Below are 20,415 nucleotides of genomic sequence, written 5' to 3' on the forward strand. Positions count from 1 at the left end.
AGGGACAAATGGTCAAGCATTTGGTCGACACTTCTACGTCAGAAGAGAGGCGGTGTATGGACCAGAGGCCCAGTATGTATAATCTGTATACCTGTGTGTATGTATGTTATGCATTACATTTGTGTATATAATATGAATAAGCAAAAATGTGCAGTGGCTGAGAGCAATGCTTCAGAGCCTATGAAGTCAATGTAGTCATAAAGGCATATAGTATCTATTTGATTATTCTGTGGACATCTGATTTAGCCAACTACTGCTTCAATATATTTTTTTACTACAATGAATACGTTGGTATATTTATACTGGGTTGGCTGAATGCATGGATAAAAAAAACTTTTCAAAATACACTAAATAAGTTACATGTACTCTGATAAACTGCTTAAAACAGTGTAACATTTCACATACAAATCAAATGGCCAAGACTGCACAAGGAGTTTGGACTATTCTGCCACCTTTTATCGAAAGCAACGCTTTCCAAAAACACACAATAGAAATGAAGCCTTCTTCATGTAGCCAAAAAAAAAATATATATATATATATATAATATATATATATATATAGATATATAGATGTACATATATATATATATATATATATATATATATATATATATATATATATATATATATATATATATATATATATATATATATACACACATACACATATATATACACATACACACACAAAGAATCTGTGAAGCTTTCTGTGTAGCTGGCCACCATATATGGGAGAAGCCATTTCTGACCTGCAGGCTTCCAGTTGGGGAGTCTCAGGCTAAAATATTACATTTATAGATAAAAGCACTGAATATTTTTGTATTTCAATATCTGCACAGCAAGCGAGTATGTGAGGATCTATAATACCACTCTTCTCACTTTTACAAGTAGTATTTTATCTGCACTTAAAGATCTCATTACTAAAAACAAGGCTATCATTGTTAAAATAAATCAATCATTGTTAAATAAATGGGCAGCACAGTGGCCTAGTGGTTAGCACTTCTGCCTCACAGCACTGGGGTCATGAGTTCGATTCCCGACCATGGCCTTATCTGTGTGGAGTTTGAGTTTGTATTTGCGTGGGTTTCCTCCGGGTGCTCCGGTTTCCTCCCACACTCCAAAAAAAACATACTGGTAGGTTAATTGGTTGCTATCAAAATTGACCCTAGTCTCTCCCTGTCTGTCTGTCTGTGTCTGTGTGTGAGTGTGTGTCTATATTAGGGAATTTAGACTGTAAGCTCCAATGGGGCAGGGGCTGATGTGAATGAGTTCTCTGTACAGTGCTGCGGAATTAGTGGCGCTATATAAATAAATGATGATGATGATTGTATAATCAAGCAGCTGAAAAGGTCTTTCCATCCACCCAGTGGTCCATGGAGAAACTGAAGTGTTTGGGGGTCATGGTTTCAAAATCTCTTCAGGGTGGGGGAAGGGTTAATTGAATTTAAGGGATTACTACATTAAAAAAAATAAGGCAAAGGGATTGTACATTCAAAAGCAAACAATTTATAGGGGTATTTTATCTTGTAATCACATTTGCTTATTTTACAATCCAGCAGATTGAACAGTGCACAGAACACACACACACATATTGCTTTTGCTGCTTGAAGCCTGCATGGTTAGGTTTTTTTTGTTTGTTTGATTTTAAACAGGTCTGTAGACGTGTCTTACTTACTATTCAGTGCTGCTTCTGCAAGTAAATTCAGGATTTTAGTCTGCCACCTCTTTATCTACTCTCAGTCATATTTTCAGTACATCATGCCTGTGATGACATTATACCTCAAACTATTGGATAATATTGACAAGAGGGCTCCAGAAGGATATACGGTAAGTGAATTAAGTGATAAACAAAGAGAATACCACTTCACTTAATGATGAGCCTTAGAATAATTCACACCTTTTATAGGGTATATATATTTATTTTACACACATATTTGTAAATATACGAAATAAAGAATACAATGAAACACGGTTAGAAAACATTTACATAACAATCCAAAAAATAACTGGAATTCCTTGTGTGCCCAAACACTTTGCTGACTGTTAAGATCTGTTATAAGTCAAGCAGAGCTTTATCTTGAGTAAAACAATGCATCACACAATTTGTGATGAAAAGGGAGAAAAGACACTTTTAGCAAAGCTACAGTAGTAGATTTAGGTAAAACTGAACCCTTTACCTTCATTTTGCATGTACAAAAAATAATCTTTTTGTCTATTGAGGGGAAAAAAAAAATCACAAAAGACCCCCCAAAAAAACAACAACTTACTTTTGTAAAGTCAAACTCAGTGATCCAGTGCATGCCTTGATTTTGTTTTGTGCCTCCAAATGAGTCATTCCATCAGTGCTTATACCATCAATGGTAAGGACCACGTCACCAATCCCAATGTTTGCTTTAGCAGCCTTTCCACCATCATTTAACTAATCGGGAGGAAAAAAAAAACAAACAAAACCATTAAGTTGTGTAACAGCAGAACATTGACCTCCTGATTTGCTAACTTTTCTGTAGAAAACAGGTAATATGATGGTTTCATAACCAAACAAAAAATCAAAACACTGTTCTAGGAATATTTTCTTCTTTCCATGCTCATATGAATATCTATGCAAAAAGTTTAATAATGTTTAAAATACTATGTTACATGTCTATTAAATACATTTTTTATTGGAATCCTGATCTCTGAATGATAAATCAGTCTTACTGTATATCTTATTTTGGTATACATAAATAGCTGTTATATTTGAATATTTGCACAATTTTCAAAATAAACTACACTGTTTTGTTCATAAAAGAGATAGGGAATATCATTATTTGTTTTTAAAAGAATCTGCAGTCAAATGCTTATCGAGGACAACAGATACTTCAGATAAGCTTTATATCCATTTTCTTTGGTACATGGATATTGATTAGAGCACATCACTGCTTATTTAAATTTGTTTAATAAGACTACACAGTGTATGACAATTTTTCCAGTATGATTCCATATAAACATATACAAACACACACACACACACACACACACACACACACACACACACACACTCAAGGATGTAGTGTCTCCAATTTGCAGCAATCTAAAACAGAGATAGATGGGAGGGAGAGTCCACAGAAACCTAACATTTCAGACTTGTTTAGTTTACATGGACTTTCCTGACATATTCCAGCAGATGTTTAGTCATTGTTGCAAAGGACATATTAAATTACAGTTTGGGTTTTAAAACAGGGGATCAGAGTAAGTAAAGGAACTCTGCCTTTGGGACATACCTCATACTATAGTTACCTACTCATCTGAAATGTCTGGGAGACCTTCTGACTTTTTAAGACGGAAGGAAATTCCCCTTGATACACATACATACATAAGGTGGGCAGTTCCAAGACATGAACAGATTCATCAAGCCCCACCCCACTACACACCTAGCGGCATTCACTTGGCGTTTATTGGTGTGGGCAAGGCATCATTATGTAACTGCACCACCCACTTCTCACTGTGAACCTCGTCCTCAAACCACACCCACCTCACCTTTCCTGCCTTGCCCCTGGATTTCCAAGAAGGTAGGTACAGGAGGCAAGTATGGTACAAGTATGGTACCCAACTGTCCCCAATATCCAGGGACAGTGGCATGTTTTAGAGAATTTGCCCCCGCTTCTGTCCCTGTATTTTAATATTGATCAACTGCAGAATACAATTCCTTTTTTTCTGCCCCTTTGAGGCAATACATATCACCATTTCTCATTTTATGGACTTTAAAAGTTGATGTATACTAAAAAAAAAAAAAAGTGTATTTGACATGCAAAAATAGATGTTATAATCAAGATGAGGAAACATGTCATGATTGGGATTGTAATGCTACAAGGTCTGTTGAGGCGGTATTGCATAGGACATGTATAGAGATACCAGTTTTCAACAGCAACCTATCCATACAATGCTGGAAATTATGTATAATACATATGTGGGTGTATTCTATAAAAGCGGTTGAAACCAAAAACATGAAAATATTGTCTGGTGATGAAGCAGCAAATTACCTTCAGCACTGAATAGGTTAACAGTTTAAATCCTAGCCATAATCAAGTATGTTTACTTACACAGCAACAGTATCTGGCCAGGGCAGTTCTCAGTTTATATGCTAGCATTACTCTGGCTGAAAATATTGCTTTATAATAGCCTGAGCTGCATGCTCCTGTAGGATGAGTCTGGAGAGGGGATATTTTAAAAGCATCACTATTACAGTGCAATGACATACTGCTTAAAGGCATCAACAGAATGACACTTACTGTACAAGGCAAATGTCACTTGGATCTGTGTTGCTTAACCAAACAAGTATGAACTAAGAAATTGAATACAGAGGGACATCACTTCTAAATATGATCTCCAAAGCATCTCTGTACAATGATATCAAGGAGAACAGAGATGACTTGAGGCACAAAACACTTCTTTTTCACCAAACAGCAGGTGTATTCAAAGGTTTGTGGTAACTATTAAGGTTTAGAGATTATTTGCATCATATTAGATCGCTTTACAATTTTTCAGCAGTAAGCTCATATTAACCCAAGCATTAATGAGGTACATGCAGACCCTCTACAATCCATTATAAATGCGAAAAAAAAATAATTTTGCACTATCAATGTAATGACCAGACCATATGGACAATCTGGCCTGACCACAGTCCAGTTCTTAATTACTAGTAGCACAGCTAGGGAAGGGCTGGCAGAGGGCCAGCAAGGTAGTGTACCAGTCTATAATAAAAAAATATATATATAGTGTTTCTTTAGTATCAGCTAAACTGAATTTCCAATAGCTGGACAGAGGGGGTTGTGAGGACATGGGTTTAAGATTTCTTGTCAATCCAGGCTAGTTTTCATTTCCTGCCTGAACACTGCTTTTACAACTAGAGAGACAGATTATACCGCAAACATTCATTTTTCATGAATCAAAAGTTTATTTTATTTTTATGTCAATCAGGGAAGGTTTATCTTAAGAAATCACAGTCTGCAGAGATTTCCAAAGTTACGGTTTCCTGGCATCATGAGTTATAAACAAATTCAAAGCCCATTGGTTAACTGCCACAAAGAACACTTTAGTTCTATACAATTACATACAAATGTACCATGATGGAATGTTGGCATACTGGGACTATAGAGAAGGTTAAATAGAAAAGCAGCAGACTGTAATATATTGTATATTTATTAGAAAATATTACTTAGGGCTATAGTAGGCAGTAATCCAAAATGGAAAACTTGGCAAGTAACACCAATTCTTCTCAACAGTAATACATTAAACATTGATTGAAAAATTCTGAAACGTGATCAAGAAAGATGACTATTATTTAAACTTAAAAAATACACTTTGTTGAAGCTTCTTTGAATCCCATTAACAGTTTTCCGACTTGGCATACTTTTAAAATGCAGTCCTGAATTGAGTCCTAAATTCTAGTCTGAATTGAGATCATAGTACAACTACAACCATTGGGTCCGAAGGCTAAGGGCTAGATTTACTAAACTGCGGGTTTGAAAAAGTGGGATGTTGCCTATAGCAACCAATCAGATTTTTGCTGTCATTTTGTAGAACGTACTATATAAATGAAAGCTAGAATCTGATTGGTTGCTATATGCAACATCCCCACTTTTTCAAACTTGGAGCTTAGTAAATCTAGCCCTAAATCTCCAATAAATTGCAGAGTTAGAACGTCCCATTGTGCTGGCAGTGTAGCAGAAGGGTCCATCTATGCTGGAACTGAAATTGTAGGTCTTCCCATCAGCACTTTGCATCATGTGACACAAGTGTGAGACATGCTATGTGGGACATGCTATCAGCAGTCAAGGACACAGAGGGAATGGAGTCTCTGTCTCCTTGACAGAGAAGGTGAGACAGAAGAATCAGCATAATCAGTAATACAAAGTACTACTTAACTACTGATTAGCATACGAGTGACGATATTAATACTAAATAATGAATAAGAAGGTGTTGGGTCATTCCATGTCAGTTCAACCAGGGTTGTCCACCACCCGTCTCAGATTTCTATGAAAATTTTTTAGTTGAGAGGATGTCAAAACAACTATTTCTGCCAAATATCTCGGCTGTTGACAATTAGTTGATTATATATTGATTTTTCAATTTATTAAATAATTTACGAATCGTGGCTTCTTTATCCAGTTTATTTGAAGTATTACAGGTGTTTATTAAGGAATCGACACAAAATTTGTACCCCTAAGGTAACTCTTCCTCCCGAATCCAAAAATCCATTTCATGATTTCTTGTGTTAATTATGTATGCGGCACAACAGTAATCGAACATCAGCATCAACTTCATTCTTTTTTTTCTACACTATGAAACAGAGTACCCTGCTGATTTTTTTTGTGGTAGTAATATATACCTTTCTTAAACACTCCCCAAAAAATGGGATCCCTAATGTCAAATGTAAAGTGGTCCCAGCTATGTAATCCAATGGTTTTTGAGTAAATAGTAATATGGCAGTCCGTATTTAAAAGACTACCAAATGAGCAGCTGCCATGATTGACTCTTTCTGCGTTGTGTCTCCCTCTCTCTCTCTGGAAAGTTTCAGTGTTGGTCTCTCTAAAGCGAATTCCCTTCAGTTTAGATTTTTGGATTCGGGAGGAAGAGTTACCTTAGGGGTCCAAATTTTGTGTCGATTCCTTAATAAACACCTGTAATACTTCAAATAAACTGAATAAAGAAGCCGCGATTAGTAAATTATTTAATAAATTAAAAAATCAATATATAATCAACTAATTGTCAGACAGCCGAGATATTTGGCAGAAATAGTTGTTTTGACATCCTCTCAACTAAAAAATTTTCAAAAAAATCTGAGACTGGTGGTGGACAAATCATGTTTTTTTTGGGTGATCTGATGTGGAATGACTCAGTTGTGTTTTTAGGATATGGAATTTTGGTCCTGCATTTGGATTGCCATTTTCGGAGGTATATTTTATGTGCATTTCGTGTGTTTTTTTTTTTGCTTTATTAACTATTGTTCTTTTGTGGTCAAGTACAGTAATTTCATGCAGAAATGCAGTGGCTGTTTTTTTTCTCTGCTGAATTTTCATTGGTGCAGCAATTACAAGCTTACACGGGAAGAAAACTGATAAACAAGGAAGTGGTGTGGGCGACTGGGCGAAGCAAGAGGAAGTTATTATTGATTCACTTGGTTGTCATAAAAATAAAAGTACCAATGGGTGAGTCAGTTACCTGACCTACTGATGAACAAGTAATTTTTTTATGACATTTAAGTTATAAAGATGGCGCCTAAAAGGCATAAGAGTTGTACTTCAAGTTTTAAATTACTGATAGTAAAAAGAGCAGAGGAGCTGCAGCACATGAAATAAAATCAATGAATGACGTGGAGACGAGAGAAAGAGGACATAGAAAAAATGCTGAGAGCTAAACATGCTAGACAAAGAAGTGGTGTAGAGGCCTGGCCACAATTAGAAAACCTTGAGAAGTGGGTAAAGGACCAATGGGAGGGAGGGAGGTCTGTCTTTGTCCACATTATATATACACACACATGTTTGCAAGCAAAATCTATGGCTCGAGAGATAGGACTGTACAATTTCAAAGATGGTCCGAACTGGTGGTACCGTTTTTCTGAGAAGGAAAATCTGTTCAAATGAAAACAACTGTATGTCAAAAACTACCCTCAGACTGGAAGGGAAAAAAGTAACTGTCAGTGATAAGCCCTTCTAGCTGCTCCCTCATTTAATATCTTATCATATATTTCAACAGTCATACAATATATCACCTCTATTTTGCCAGGAAACTGCTCCTGACCCCTTTATCTGTCACAAATCGCCCTCTGCACACTTGCGACTTGGAAGCTTACTGTAAGGAAACACACAGGATTCCAGCCCAAATCTCACACTCACCTCTTTCCCTAAGGCTTCAGATTTGCTGAATCGCCCCAAACAGCGCTCACGCAACCACACCCACTTCGGTCTTGCCACCACCACCTATTGAATACGACAATAGGACCCCAATATCCTGTCCCACATTGGCACACAATTAGCACTCCTTGTTACACACAGTTAGCAAGGCACCAGCAAACAGTGTTAACCCTTACCCAGTCAAGGCTCTATGACACAAGTGTACATGCAGACACACACTAGTACAGAGCATCACTTACGCATAATAATCTGTATGCCTGGGGGTAGGCAGAAAAGATGGACAGTTCTTCAATTAGATTGATCCCCAAGAAACTGACAATTTTGCTTAAAAAACCTGTGTTAGGAAGGGAAAAATGAAATGGGGCGGTCTTCACAGGGGCAGTGTTAATGCTAATAGGGGGCAAGGATGTCCCCTGGGTGTCACTATAGTTTGCGCACAAATATTCCCAAAGTTTTGACCTTTGGGTAATTGTTCACAGATATATCCCAGAGACATAACTTCCCCTTCAATATTCCGGTCATAATCTCCCGCACATTTAAATACCAAACATGATGGAAATATGACAATGTGACATAACTTTTCCAAAGATATGTGATTATAGCTGTTTCCTGATACCACCCGTATCTGTCATTCACAACCCTGGTGCGATACCTGCTCTTCAGTATGGAGTGGCACCAGGATTTCCCAAAATATGAACTGTGAAGACATTTTCCTTTGATGCTCATATTTCTATTTACATGCATAGGCCTTCAAATACTGCCTTTGGTTGCAAGGATGTCAATCTGTGACCGACCCCACAAAATCTATTAAGGTGTCCAAAAACTAACATGTGTCAGGATATAGCTCACAGCAGGTGCCCTCTGAAGCTTCTACAGGTGACACTGCTATCTTCTAACCCTGGAATGTGCAGAGCCTCCCAAATACACACACACACACACACATAACATAATTTCTGACTTCACATTTTACACTTTAGTTGCTCAACTTATCAATGGATTCAATTGATATACCTGATTTACACTACAGTTATGATTTAGGCCTTATTTCCCACAATTATGTCATGGGTTAAACCTTATAAATAACTAAGTAAACATCATCGAGCAGAATTTTTTGGGTGGAATCTCACATTGCTAATATGGACGAGGTTCCACTTTATTTTGACTGTCCGCTGAACAGGACTGTTAACGTAAAAGGGGATTAACCAGTCTCAATATGCACCACTGTAAATTAAAAAAATGTCTTTCCCATTATGTATTGAATGGCAACAAATTAAATCCAATGCGCATATTAAAACATAAAACTATTCCGTACGGTGACTTCTCAAAAAGATACAGTAATTTGGGCGAATAGGAAAGAGTAGATCTGCAAAACTATTATGCTTCATTGGCTACAAGAAATATTGTGGAAAAAGGAAAATGGGCTTTTTTTCAACCCCAAAGACTTTTAATCATGGACTCGAACTTTCTCACTAATTTTTCACAAATTTTGAGTTTATTAGGTATAATACCTGATGGATTAATACAAATAATTCAACCATTGGCTTTTGAATGCATTATTAACAGCAAGATCTAAGTACGGAAACATTGGGAAGGGAAAATGTGGAAAGCCAAGTTTGAAGAATTGACGACATTCAGTTTCTGAATCATGAAAGTCTGTTAAAACTTCTGTAATGATTGCTGAATTCAGAAAGGCAGAAATTATTAAGTCCGAAATGCCATCACAGGTAGAAAACGACGCATCAGACAGTGAAGAAAGGCTAGATGAGGACTTGTTAAATTTATTTAACTAGGACACTAATGACCGACTTTGTTGGTTTTTGATTACAGGTACTAGTATGGTAAATAAAATACGTTTTTCAAATGTAAAGTGTGTAGATTTTAATTTGGTACCGTGAGAATATTTACAACAAATAGCAGTGAATACGTTAATTCTTTTTTTGTGAGTTCTTTGTGTAATGGAGGGAGCATTGTTATGAACAGCAGTGTGTTCTGCAGAATATACAGGTATGTTCAGTGTTCTGTTTCTTATTTATAGTCAATCGTAAATGAATATTGCTGAGCTGTACAAGTTTAGTTCAATAACTGCACTCATTCCAGCAGTGAATTATTCAACTGCGCTCTTTCAAACAAATAGCAGTGAATACATAAAAATATGCTCAGATGATAAAGTTTAATTTGTGGTGATGCAGCAAAAAAGTGCGGTGTTCTTATTGGGGTTTTACTCGACCGTGATGTTTACGTGAAAATACGGTACCATTGAGTATGAAGCAAAAATACCTACTCTCCTTCTAGAGATGTGGGGTCAGTTTATAATAATTTCTGTACTGAGAGCCATTAGGTTTTTGGTCTGTCACTGTTAAAATGTACCTGTCCTTTGTCTGTGTCAAGCTGCCTATTGCATGGTGGAACTAGCAGTGTTTGAATCCTGCATGCAAAGATCTAACACAGTGATGGGCAACCTAATATACTTCGACCATACTTAATCTTTGTAATAATTTAAAACAATACATTTGATAAAAGAATGATACACCTATCTTTAATAATATATCAACAGGCATTTTAAATAGGTGTTGCAAGTTATAACAAACAAATCTGACAATAAAGTAGGAAGGAGCTAGGCCTCAGGTGAAGGCTCAGAGGGCTGCAGGAGGCCTCAGGTCTGACTGTCGCCCATCACTGATCTAACAGCTGCAGAAAAAAAAATGATACAGAATGAAGTTTGTAGAGAGTGTGGACCAAAAAGTTCAATGGTTGCATAACAGTGTCTTACAGAGAACTGTTTGGATGATACACATGACTGGGCGGTCAACTTGGAAGGCTATACTCTCTTCATTAAGGGATAGGGTAAATTAAAGGAGAGGAGGAGGAGTATGGCTCTTAATATTAAGCCAGAGTTAAATCCAAGTATTCAGGAAGTTATTTATGAGAATATTGCTGATAATATAGAGGCATTGTGGGTGGAAATATCCAGTGGAGGAAAGAGTTCAGAGAAGTTGCTAATAGGGATATGCTTTAAACCGCCAGATATTAGTACGATTGAGGAAGCCCAACTTCTACTGCAAATTGAAAAAACTACACAACTAGGTCAAGTTTTAATTTTGGGGGATTTTAATTATCCGGACATGGATTGGAGAACTGAGATCTGTGGTACAGCTAGGGTAAATAGGTTTCTGAGCACGCTAAAAGACAGTTACATGTCCCAATTAGTAGAAGAACCAACTAGGAACCGGAATATACTGGACCTAGTAATAACAAATAATGTAGACATAATATTCAAGTAAGGGAACACTTGGGAAATAGTGATCATAATAATGTCTCATTTGAAATTAGTTTCCAAAAGCAACAGTATAAAGGGATCAACTAGGACTTTAAACTTTAGAAAGGCAAATTTTAATATACTAAAGGAGTCTATAAAGTGCATAGACTGGGATAAATACAGAAGAAAAGTGGGCTGTCTTTAAAATGTTGTTGGAAACATACACGTATAAGTTCATTCCTATGGGAAATAAATGTAAAATAATTAAGTCTAAACCAATGTTGCTAAATAAAAAGGTAAGGGAAGAAATGCAAAGGATGAAGCATGCATTTAAATTATTTAAGTCTGAAGGGTCAGAGGAGTCCTTCCGTAGGTACAAGGAATGTAATAAAACATGCAAAAAGGAAATTTGATTTGCTAGATTTGAAAATGAATAACAAGTTGCAAAAGAAAATAATACAAACCCCAAAAAGCTTTTTAAGTATATAAATGGCAAAAGCATTAAAAAAGATAATATAGGACCCCTAAGAAGTGAGATGGGTGAATTGATAAATGATGCCAAGGAAAAAGCAGAGGTATTAAACACTTTCCTTTTTTCAGTATTTACAAGAGAGGAACAAATGGTAAGAATAATACATAAAAACGTAAGTGAAACCTTACCATTAATTAACACTTGGCTGACAAAGGAAGAAGTCCAAAGGCGACTGAAGAATATTAAGATAAATAAAACTCCAGGTCCAGGTGGCATACACCCAAGGGTTCTTATGGAGCTAAACTCAGAAATAGCTAGAACGTTTTTCTTAATTTTCATAGATTCAATCTCATCTGGCTCAGTACCAAGGGAATGGCGAACAGAATATGCGGTGCCGATGTTTGAAAAGGGGAAGAGATCACAACCAGGGAATTATAGACTCGTAAGCCTGACATCAATAGTGGGGAAACTACTGGAAGTTATATTAATAATAATAATAGTATAACAATAGTATAATAAAAAATATTGGCATACATAAAAAGGGATATAGATGCAAGGAAAGACAGTGTAATTTTGCCACTGTATAAATTGTTGGAAAAATCTCATCTTGAATATGGAGTACAGTTCTGGGCACCACTCTATAAAAAAGATCTAGAAAGGGTTCAGAGAAGGGCGACAAAATTGATAAGGGTATGGAGTCGCTAAGTTATGAGGAAAGTTTAGCTAGCTTAGGCATATCTAAGAGGAGATATGATTACTATGTACAAATACATCACGGGTCAATACAGAGAACTTTCATGGGAACTTTTTACAAAGCCAGCAAAGGAAGGGGTTCTTTACAGTAAGGGCAGTCAAGATATGGAATTCACTGCCAGGGAAGGTTGTGATGGTAGATTCAATAGATATGTTTAAGAAAGGGTTAGACACATTTTTAGCAAAAAAGTGTATCCAGGGATATGACTGTTAATTAAAATGAAAGATAGTAGTATATATATGAAAAAAAAAAAAATAGGACTGCAGTCTGGATGGATTTTTCCCGATTGAAACAGTTTGGCGGTTGCTTAATCTGGATCAATTTCAAATATAAGAAAAGGATTGCAGGAGATCCAAAATAGGTTGAACTTTTTGGACTGGTGTCTTTTTTCAACCTCATCAACTAAGTTACCCAGAGCACTCTAGGTAGACAGGATTAGCGACATGAAGCCAGGCAGTGCTGTCTCTTAAACTAAAGCTTGGATTTAGGATGTAGCCATATCGGCAATGGTGAATCAAAATGTTGACAGTCACACTGTCGACAGAATAAATCTGTCGACATATTTAAAATGTTGACATTGTGATGTTCGACAGTGGTAATGTCGACCATCACAATGTCGAAATTCACAAGGGCTAACCTTACCTGCGTTACAGCCGCTGGGTACGGCACAAAATGGTTATTAAAAAAAACCCAGGTTATGAATAGACCTAGCTTCATTATGCGCCAGGTGCTCCTGCAGACAAGAACTAGTGTACATCGTTTGTAATGCATTTTATTTTGCCAAGCATGTTCTGGTGGATTATTTTGGTTTATCAAACTTGGACGTGGGGATTAATTTTACTAGGTAATTTTTGGGGGGACAACCACGGACCATTGGAATGATTGCAGATGAAGGACCAGGAATTTGGTAAGTATTATTGTTTATTTTGTTTTAAAAATAAATAAATTTTTGAAATAAGGTATGTAGTTTATTTAAATTTTGTCTATGTGCACTACAAATGCCAGCGGGCCCTGAGCGCCATGGAATGCTGGCACTTGTGGCTCCCCAAGTGACAGCATGCCCTGGCAGCCATGGGTATGCTGGTGCCCAAGCTGTTAATGGCAGCCTGGGCTTGCTGAAACCTGTAGTGAATCAACACAAAATTGTGTCTGTATTATATAAATATATTTTATTATGCCACACCCACTACCCAGGGGTGTGGGAACAGTCCTAGTGCATTCAGTATGGTCTAGGCAACTCTGGAGGGGCTTAGTCTGCTTCCCTCTAGTGAAATCAGCTGCATGGCGACCAGCTGAGGCTGGTTGTCATTAAGGCAGGGGGACGCCAGGCTGCAGGGTACCCTGCTATAGTGCTACCAGCCCCATATGGCACAGCCTAGTGCTGGTTGTAGTAAAATCATGGGGACCCCACGCTTTCTGGGTATGGTTAGGGGAATCAGGAAGGGAGTGTGAATGACAGCAAGGAATTTGTATCATAGGACTAGTAAAAATGAGGCAGTGGACTTTCTTCCAGAGATTTATTTGGACATTACCAAAACATGTGGGGCAGGTTGCCATCTTGTCCATCCACCAAACAGACAGGGGAAAATCTGGATATATGTTATGTATCAGTGCAGAAACTAGGTACTATCCCAAAAAAAACAACAACAACTTTGAAGGCATTTTCCCTTATATGCACTTAAGAGGAGGATGTTGAGGCATTAGAATCAATATGCAGTGGATAGTATTTCTTATTACCTGCTTGTTGCTATGCCTGGCATTGTGAATGCAAGCCTGTTGGAATTCAACCAAAAATGCTTAATGCAATGAGAGGCTTTAGAGTTCTACATTGGGCTGTGAGTTACATGACTGTAAATCTTGCTCCACAGTAGAATAACTTATCTGCAGTGATGTGGCGGTCAGTGACGGATCCAGGGGGGGGGGGGGGGGGGGGCGATCGGGGCAGGGGCTTGCTGCCGACAGCTGCACACTGCAGGTCCGTTCAGCAGTGACGGTGTGCTTTCCGGCTGCTCTGATTGTGTTTAAAATACAATCAGAGCAGCCGGGCAGCACACTGTCACTGCCGAGCGGACCTGCACATAGTGTGCAGCCGCCGGCAGCCTTAGAAATCAGAAAGGGGATGGGGCCTAAATCGCCCCCCCCCCCTAAAATCGCCCAGGGTAGAACAATTGTCTAGATCCGCCCCTGGTGGCGGTAAGCTTGATATTTCCCAGGGGAAAAATCAGATAGCCTCAAGATAGAAGCTATTAAGTAATTAGACACTGATGCCACTTACACTACAAAGATGACCACCTTTACTCACTTATCATTATTAAAATTAGTAAATTTAACATAATTGTTTTGCTAATATAATCAGGGTGTTAGCAAATAGACTGGTGGTAGACATGACTTTGCATTAAACAAAACAAATATGCTCCCACCTAAAGGGTAGAGAATAGTGCTACAGTATCCAAGATTCTCATGTTTGATGAAGCAATGGTGGTAAATGTATAGGTGTATACAGAGACGGAGCTGGTGCTTTATAAGAGCACAGTGTGACATTATTTGCATTAGATTATTTTACAGATCCACAGTACCAGCAAACAAGGTTACTTGTTAGGTCCTGTGCAATGGAGAACATCATGTCTATATGAGCATCTTGTGTTATTGCAGGTCAGGAGACCAACCAAAGATAACAATTATGTTAAATTTATGCAAAATTTTTCATAGGTATTGGTTCTTTTAAATAGAGCTTAATGGGTAACTAAATTGAAAATTGATGATGTCCATTTAAATTGCCAATTTAAAAATTCTAAAAGCACAACTGACTTATGAGGTTGCCACATTTTGTTAGGTTACGGATATTCTTTAGTAATATCTATAAATAGGGCCATGGACTTCATTGATTGTTTCTGTAGTTAGAAATGCTGCTAAGGAACATCAAATATTCATAATTTGTGAAATAGCAGCAACAGTAGGTTTCAAAATTTGTATAAGGCAATTTCAGGAAGAAGTTATTTCAAAGTATTCCAAGTATCATCTCAAGTAGACCTTTTAAAAGTTCACTTTGATTTGCGTCATGACCAAGAATTTAACTACTCTGTCTAATTTTTATGCAGGACAAAAGTTGCCTCTCCCAGTCTTTAGTGATGGTATGTCAGATTTTGCAGAGATCCGCATGTTTCAAAAGGAGAATAACATTCTTTCAACGGAGTGAGTAGCATGAATAGCAGATACACCGGGATTATGAGTAAGAATGAGCGGTTTTGTAAATGTTCAGAAAGTCTAGGGTAGGGGATGCCGAGATGGATAAGCATGACCGGAGGCCCCATCATAGGATAATACGGTATCCCGTTCTGGATGTTTTCAGCAATGGGTATAAGGCTAAGAAAGACCTGAGTAAAAAAAAGTCTGAATTGTCCCAGATCAGAGTAAGGGAGATGTGTATTTAGTCATCATCATGTATTTATATAGTGCCACTGATTCCGCAGCGCTGTACAGAGAACTCAATCACATCAGTCCCTGAGAGAGTCCCTGAGAGGGAGAGAGAGAGGGAGACACTAGGGTCAATTTTTGATAGCAGCCAATTAACCTACTAGTATGCTTTTGGAGTGTGGGAGGAAACCAGAGCACCCGGCGGAAACCCACACAAACACAGGGAGAACATACAAACTTCACACAGATAAGGCCATGGTCGGGAATCGAACTCATGACCCCAGTGCTGTGAAGCAGAAGTGCTAACCACTTAGCCACCGTGCTGCCCCTAGTCAGGTCATATCACCTGATACAAAAAGTACCAAAGGAGGATGAGAATGTAATTATAGGATTTTTGTGATCTTGCTTTTTTCTGTTAGGTTTCAAGAATAGAATTCATAGAAGTAATAAACTCAGTTTAAAGGTCAGGGGACACAAGAACCAGGCCAAAATATGGATAAGGTGGGTGTCATAATTCCTCCTAATATCTGGTAGTCTTCTGCCTCACCTCTCTTTGGACCGGATCAGAAAAGTAAAATTTAGCCGGGGTGGTTTTCCTATCCAAGTGAGAGATGCATTTTATTTGCTTATAAAAGTTCCCAGGAACTAGGACTGGAATAGTTCTAAATGCATGTAATGATTTGTGGGTAACAAGAATACAAGTATGTACATCATTTTATATACTTTACAAATCAATAGTCGGACATAATTACACCAAGTTTTTATCATAGGTTCTCTATATAAAACAAGTCAGACTTTTCCAAACAGTATCAAAACTAAACATATGCCTTGTAGGAAAATACTAAGGCAAATACTTGGGTCTTGTGAATGGTAATCGAGACGCTTTCACATGCCAAACCAAACAGAAAAAAATAAATAAATAAACTCAACACTTGGGATTAATGGTCTACTTTTTCCAGTCTATTTAAGCAATTTATACTTAAAATTGTGCAGGACTTTGAGAGTAAAAGACTACATTAAATAAGCCAGTCTGCAGAATAAATAAATAAATATATGATGATGTCCATGGGCATTTCTTAGCAATATATACTGGGAATAGTGTATCCCTACTGTAAAATAAAAATATTTGAACACACAGGTCAGTTCCATATAAAAACCCAAATGTTATAAAACACCATGGAACACCACTATGACTTCTAAAATACTTTTCACCATACAGATGGGAGTGCATTATGCCTTATAAAACATAAGTTTTAATTTATCAGCACTGCTCACCAAACATAAAAGGAAACATTTTACATAAGTTATGTGAATTATGAAATAGTGAAGATGTAATGTGATAATTCACTTTCCAGTGGAATGTCATATAAGAAAAAAACAGCTTTGAGATGTATATCACCATTTTATTTATAAAACATATGAGTTTAGAGTATATATAAAATAAAAATATTCTGTTAAAGTATATCCATGGATAAGATACAAGAGACTGCCTGGCAACTGTAATTGCTATATTCAAACCTCAACATCTATACAAAAGAACATATATGCTCACGGAATGGGGATGGGGGGGGGGGGGGGGTGCTAGGGAACCACAACATGTAGCAAATATGCTTATTTAGAAATGGTTACACCCTAGCCTCCAGGCAGTTTTAGTCACAAAAGGTTCCTTCAAGAAAAAAAAAAAAAACTTCAGAAGTCTACAGTACATAAAAGGTGGATTCTGACATGCAAGGACCATTCTCAAATACTTACTTAGAAATATTTGGGTAGTGAGTAATTGCAAAATGTAGTGTTGCCAAATCACAGCCTTCGTACAGGAAGATACAATTTATTTCACTTGTGATGCCAACAAGAGGTTTACAACAATTCTGGAAACCTTCAGACACCACAATAATTACAACTAGGTCAGCAAAAATTACCAGTCTAGAGCCTTTAAATGTACTAGCTCTGTCCATCCAAGATGTGTGGCATAAACCAACTCTTGATATACATTAACAATGGAAGGACAGTAATAAATGTTAATCAATATTACTATTATTAAACACATTTATCAAAAGGACAGGAGTCATTTTTTACTCTAGTGTTTGCATTTTCTGCATTATTTTAGTAGATTTGTTATTATATAGTTACTTTTTAATGTATGATCATATAAAAGCTTGTGCGGTCTGATGTGAATTCATTGTAAACATAAGTGCAAATGCCTTAAAAGTAATTCAGCCTGTGTGTTTTACGCTTATGGAAAGTACGCACTGTTTATACAGAGCGTATTTCTACCCCTATTCATCATCAATTATTTTATATAGCACCACTAATTCCTCAGCACTTACAGAGAACTCACATCAGTCCCTGCCCCAATAGAGTTTACAATCCCAATTCCCTAACACAGAAACACAGACTAGGGTCGATTTGTTAGCAACCAATTAACATACTAGTATGTTTTTGGATTGTGGGAAGAAACCTGAGCACCCGGAGGAAACCCACGCAAACACAGGGAGAACATACAAACTCCACACAGATAAGGCTATGGTCAGGAATCAAACTCATGACCCCAATGCTGTAAAGCAGAAGTGCTAACCACTAAGCCACCTGTGCTGCCCATAAAAAAAATTATAACTCATCTTAAGAAACATTTGGATTTGAATATGGGCAGACTACGCAAAAGTTGCATACTCAGGCTAGAGTCAAATCCATAAGCCCCTTGGGCTGTGGTTTGGTTGCAGGAATTAAAATACATAGCATGTGTAGTCATTCTCATTGTACCGGCTTGTAGTTCTCCAATGTGAATTTTAGTCTGGCCATCTGCGGTAGAAAAAGATAAAAATAGGCACATACCTCTGTCAGATAAAGTCAAAATAGAGCTGTGGAAGGCAATAATGGAATAGAAGCACTGCCTAAACATCACAAGAGCGTTAAAAGTTAACAGAGCTGGTCCTTCCTCTTAGAGGAGCCCTGGGAACTGCATGCTGAAATAGTTTTCCCAGGCATTCAGCTTTGCTGTAGTGCAGTAACGGCAAAAGCCACACAACCCATGATGGGTGGGACAAGTATGATCCAATTTGCAACACTGCACTGCCATGGGCATGCAGAATGAAAATCACATAATTGAGTCCAGCCTTTCAATTCTCTCAGCTACTTTTTGAATCTCCCAGAAGTCTGAAAAGTCAATATGCTCTTGCAATGAATAGGAGTGTAGATTCTAGGGTAGGCAATCCTCCTTTGTTGACCATCCTTATAGAATGGGCATGTCTAAGTTTGCACTTTTTAATTCGCCGTTCAAAGCAACACAGTGGAGCTCCCACTAGTATAATGTTGTTGCATGTACCCACCATGATCTAACTGAAAGCTGGATCCTCGTTCTCTAATAGGTTGTTCATAGCAACTACATTGTCCATTATGTACTCATTGTCTCAAACATTATTAGTTACAGTAAGTACATGAAACATTAAAATGCAACTGTGTATCTTTAGGGACATTTATGTAAACAACTTACATTGCCTGGCTGCCTGCCCTTTAAGTCCCAATATTAAAAGGGATTTCTAATGTTAGATTTATGTGTTATTGTCTCCCAAATTGACAATTAATAGTTAGATATAAACATACCTTCAGTTAAGCTGGGCACACACTACACTGTTTTCGTCCAATAATCGGCTAAATCAGCCGACATACGACCGCTCGTTCAAAAGTCGGGTCAGTGTGTGCAGTGACACGATGGTCGAAAGTCTGCCCAAATGAACGATTATCGCCTCATTTGGTTGGTCGTACCGTTTAATATTTTCGGTCCAATCTCGTTTCTGTTGTGTAGTGTGTATAAACTTCCGACCGATCCACAACAGTGAGTACGAAATGACAGTCATTGCTCACGACAACATGGCTGTAAAAAGTCGCTAAAGGGACGTCCGCTCTTCCCTTTATCGTCCTAAACAAGGCTAGTGTGTATGCAGTCCATGGACCGAGCGATCGGACCATCGATCGCATGTAAAAATCGCTTGGCATAAAAAGTTGGTCGAAATTTCTGTAGTGTGTACCCAGCTTTAGTCTTATGATGAACAGAAACTATTTTAGGTTGGCCTGCCACTCCCATATTCACTCACTTTATCAGATGCTGTTAGTCAAAGCATTGAAGAGTTACTTAGATATGTCCAAACGAATAGTATTTTGGAACATATGTGAAGTGTTTTGATGCTTCAGATACATTCCTAAAATGCTTATCCCTTCATTAGAGTGGGAGTTCTGTAGCAAACTTCAGTAGCAGGCTTGAAAAATGGGTAATCCTTAAAGTGGCATGAGAAGGGGAAATAAACACAAAACAAACTGTCATTTCAAAAAGAGGAAAAAGATAACACTAGAAAATAAAGAAAAATAAAGTAACATCTTGTCTGTGGCTGGACAAAAATATATTTTAAAATGAGCATTAAACTACTAGATACTAAAATGTACAATCTCTACTATGCTGATTAAGCCACTTGTTTTGAAAGTTGCTCCAATGTGCGTCAGGATGATTCAGAAATGCCTGGTGGGTATACTTTATGAGCACTGATAATAAAAAAGTGGTCTCTGAGCAACAGTAGTCGCCTTACTAATGAAGATGCCATATGTTTTTACACACAGTTGTGTCAGAGGGATTCCAT

General features: G+C 37.6%; 1 protein-coding gene across 5 annotated transcripts in view; it reads right to left on the minus strand.

Annotated features, from left to right (window-relative positions):
* Positions 1 to 20,415, minus strand: part of PDLIM5 (PDZ and LIM domain 5) — a 134,180-nt gene that overhangs the window by 87,015 nt on the left and 26,750 nt on the right. For all 5 annotated transcript variants that reach the window (XM_075201574.1, XM_075201588.1, XM_075201581.1 and 2 more), the window contains exon 3: positions 2,267 to 2,418. In XM_075201574.1, the coding sequence (XP_075057675.1) occupies positions 2,267 to 2,418 (152 nt within the window). The remainder of the gene's footprint in view (positions 1 to 2,266; positions 2,419 to 20,415) is intronic.

This window comes from Mixophyes fleayi, chromosome 1 (assembly GCF_038048845.1).
Source record: "Mixophyes fleayi isolate aMixFle1 chromosome 1, aMixFle1.hap1, whole genome shotgun sequence".
NCBI lineage: Eukaryota > Metazoa > Chordata > Amphibia > Anura > Limnodynastidae > Mixophyes > Mixophyes fleayi.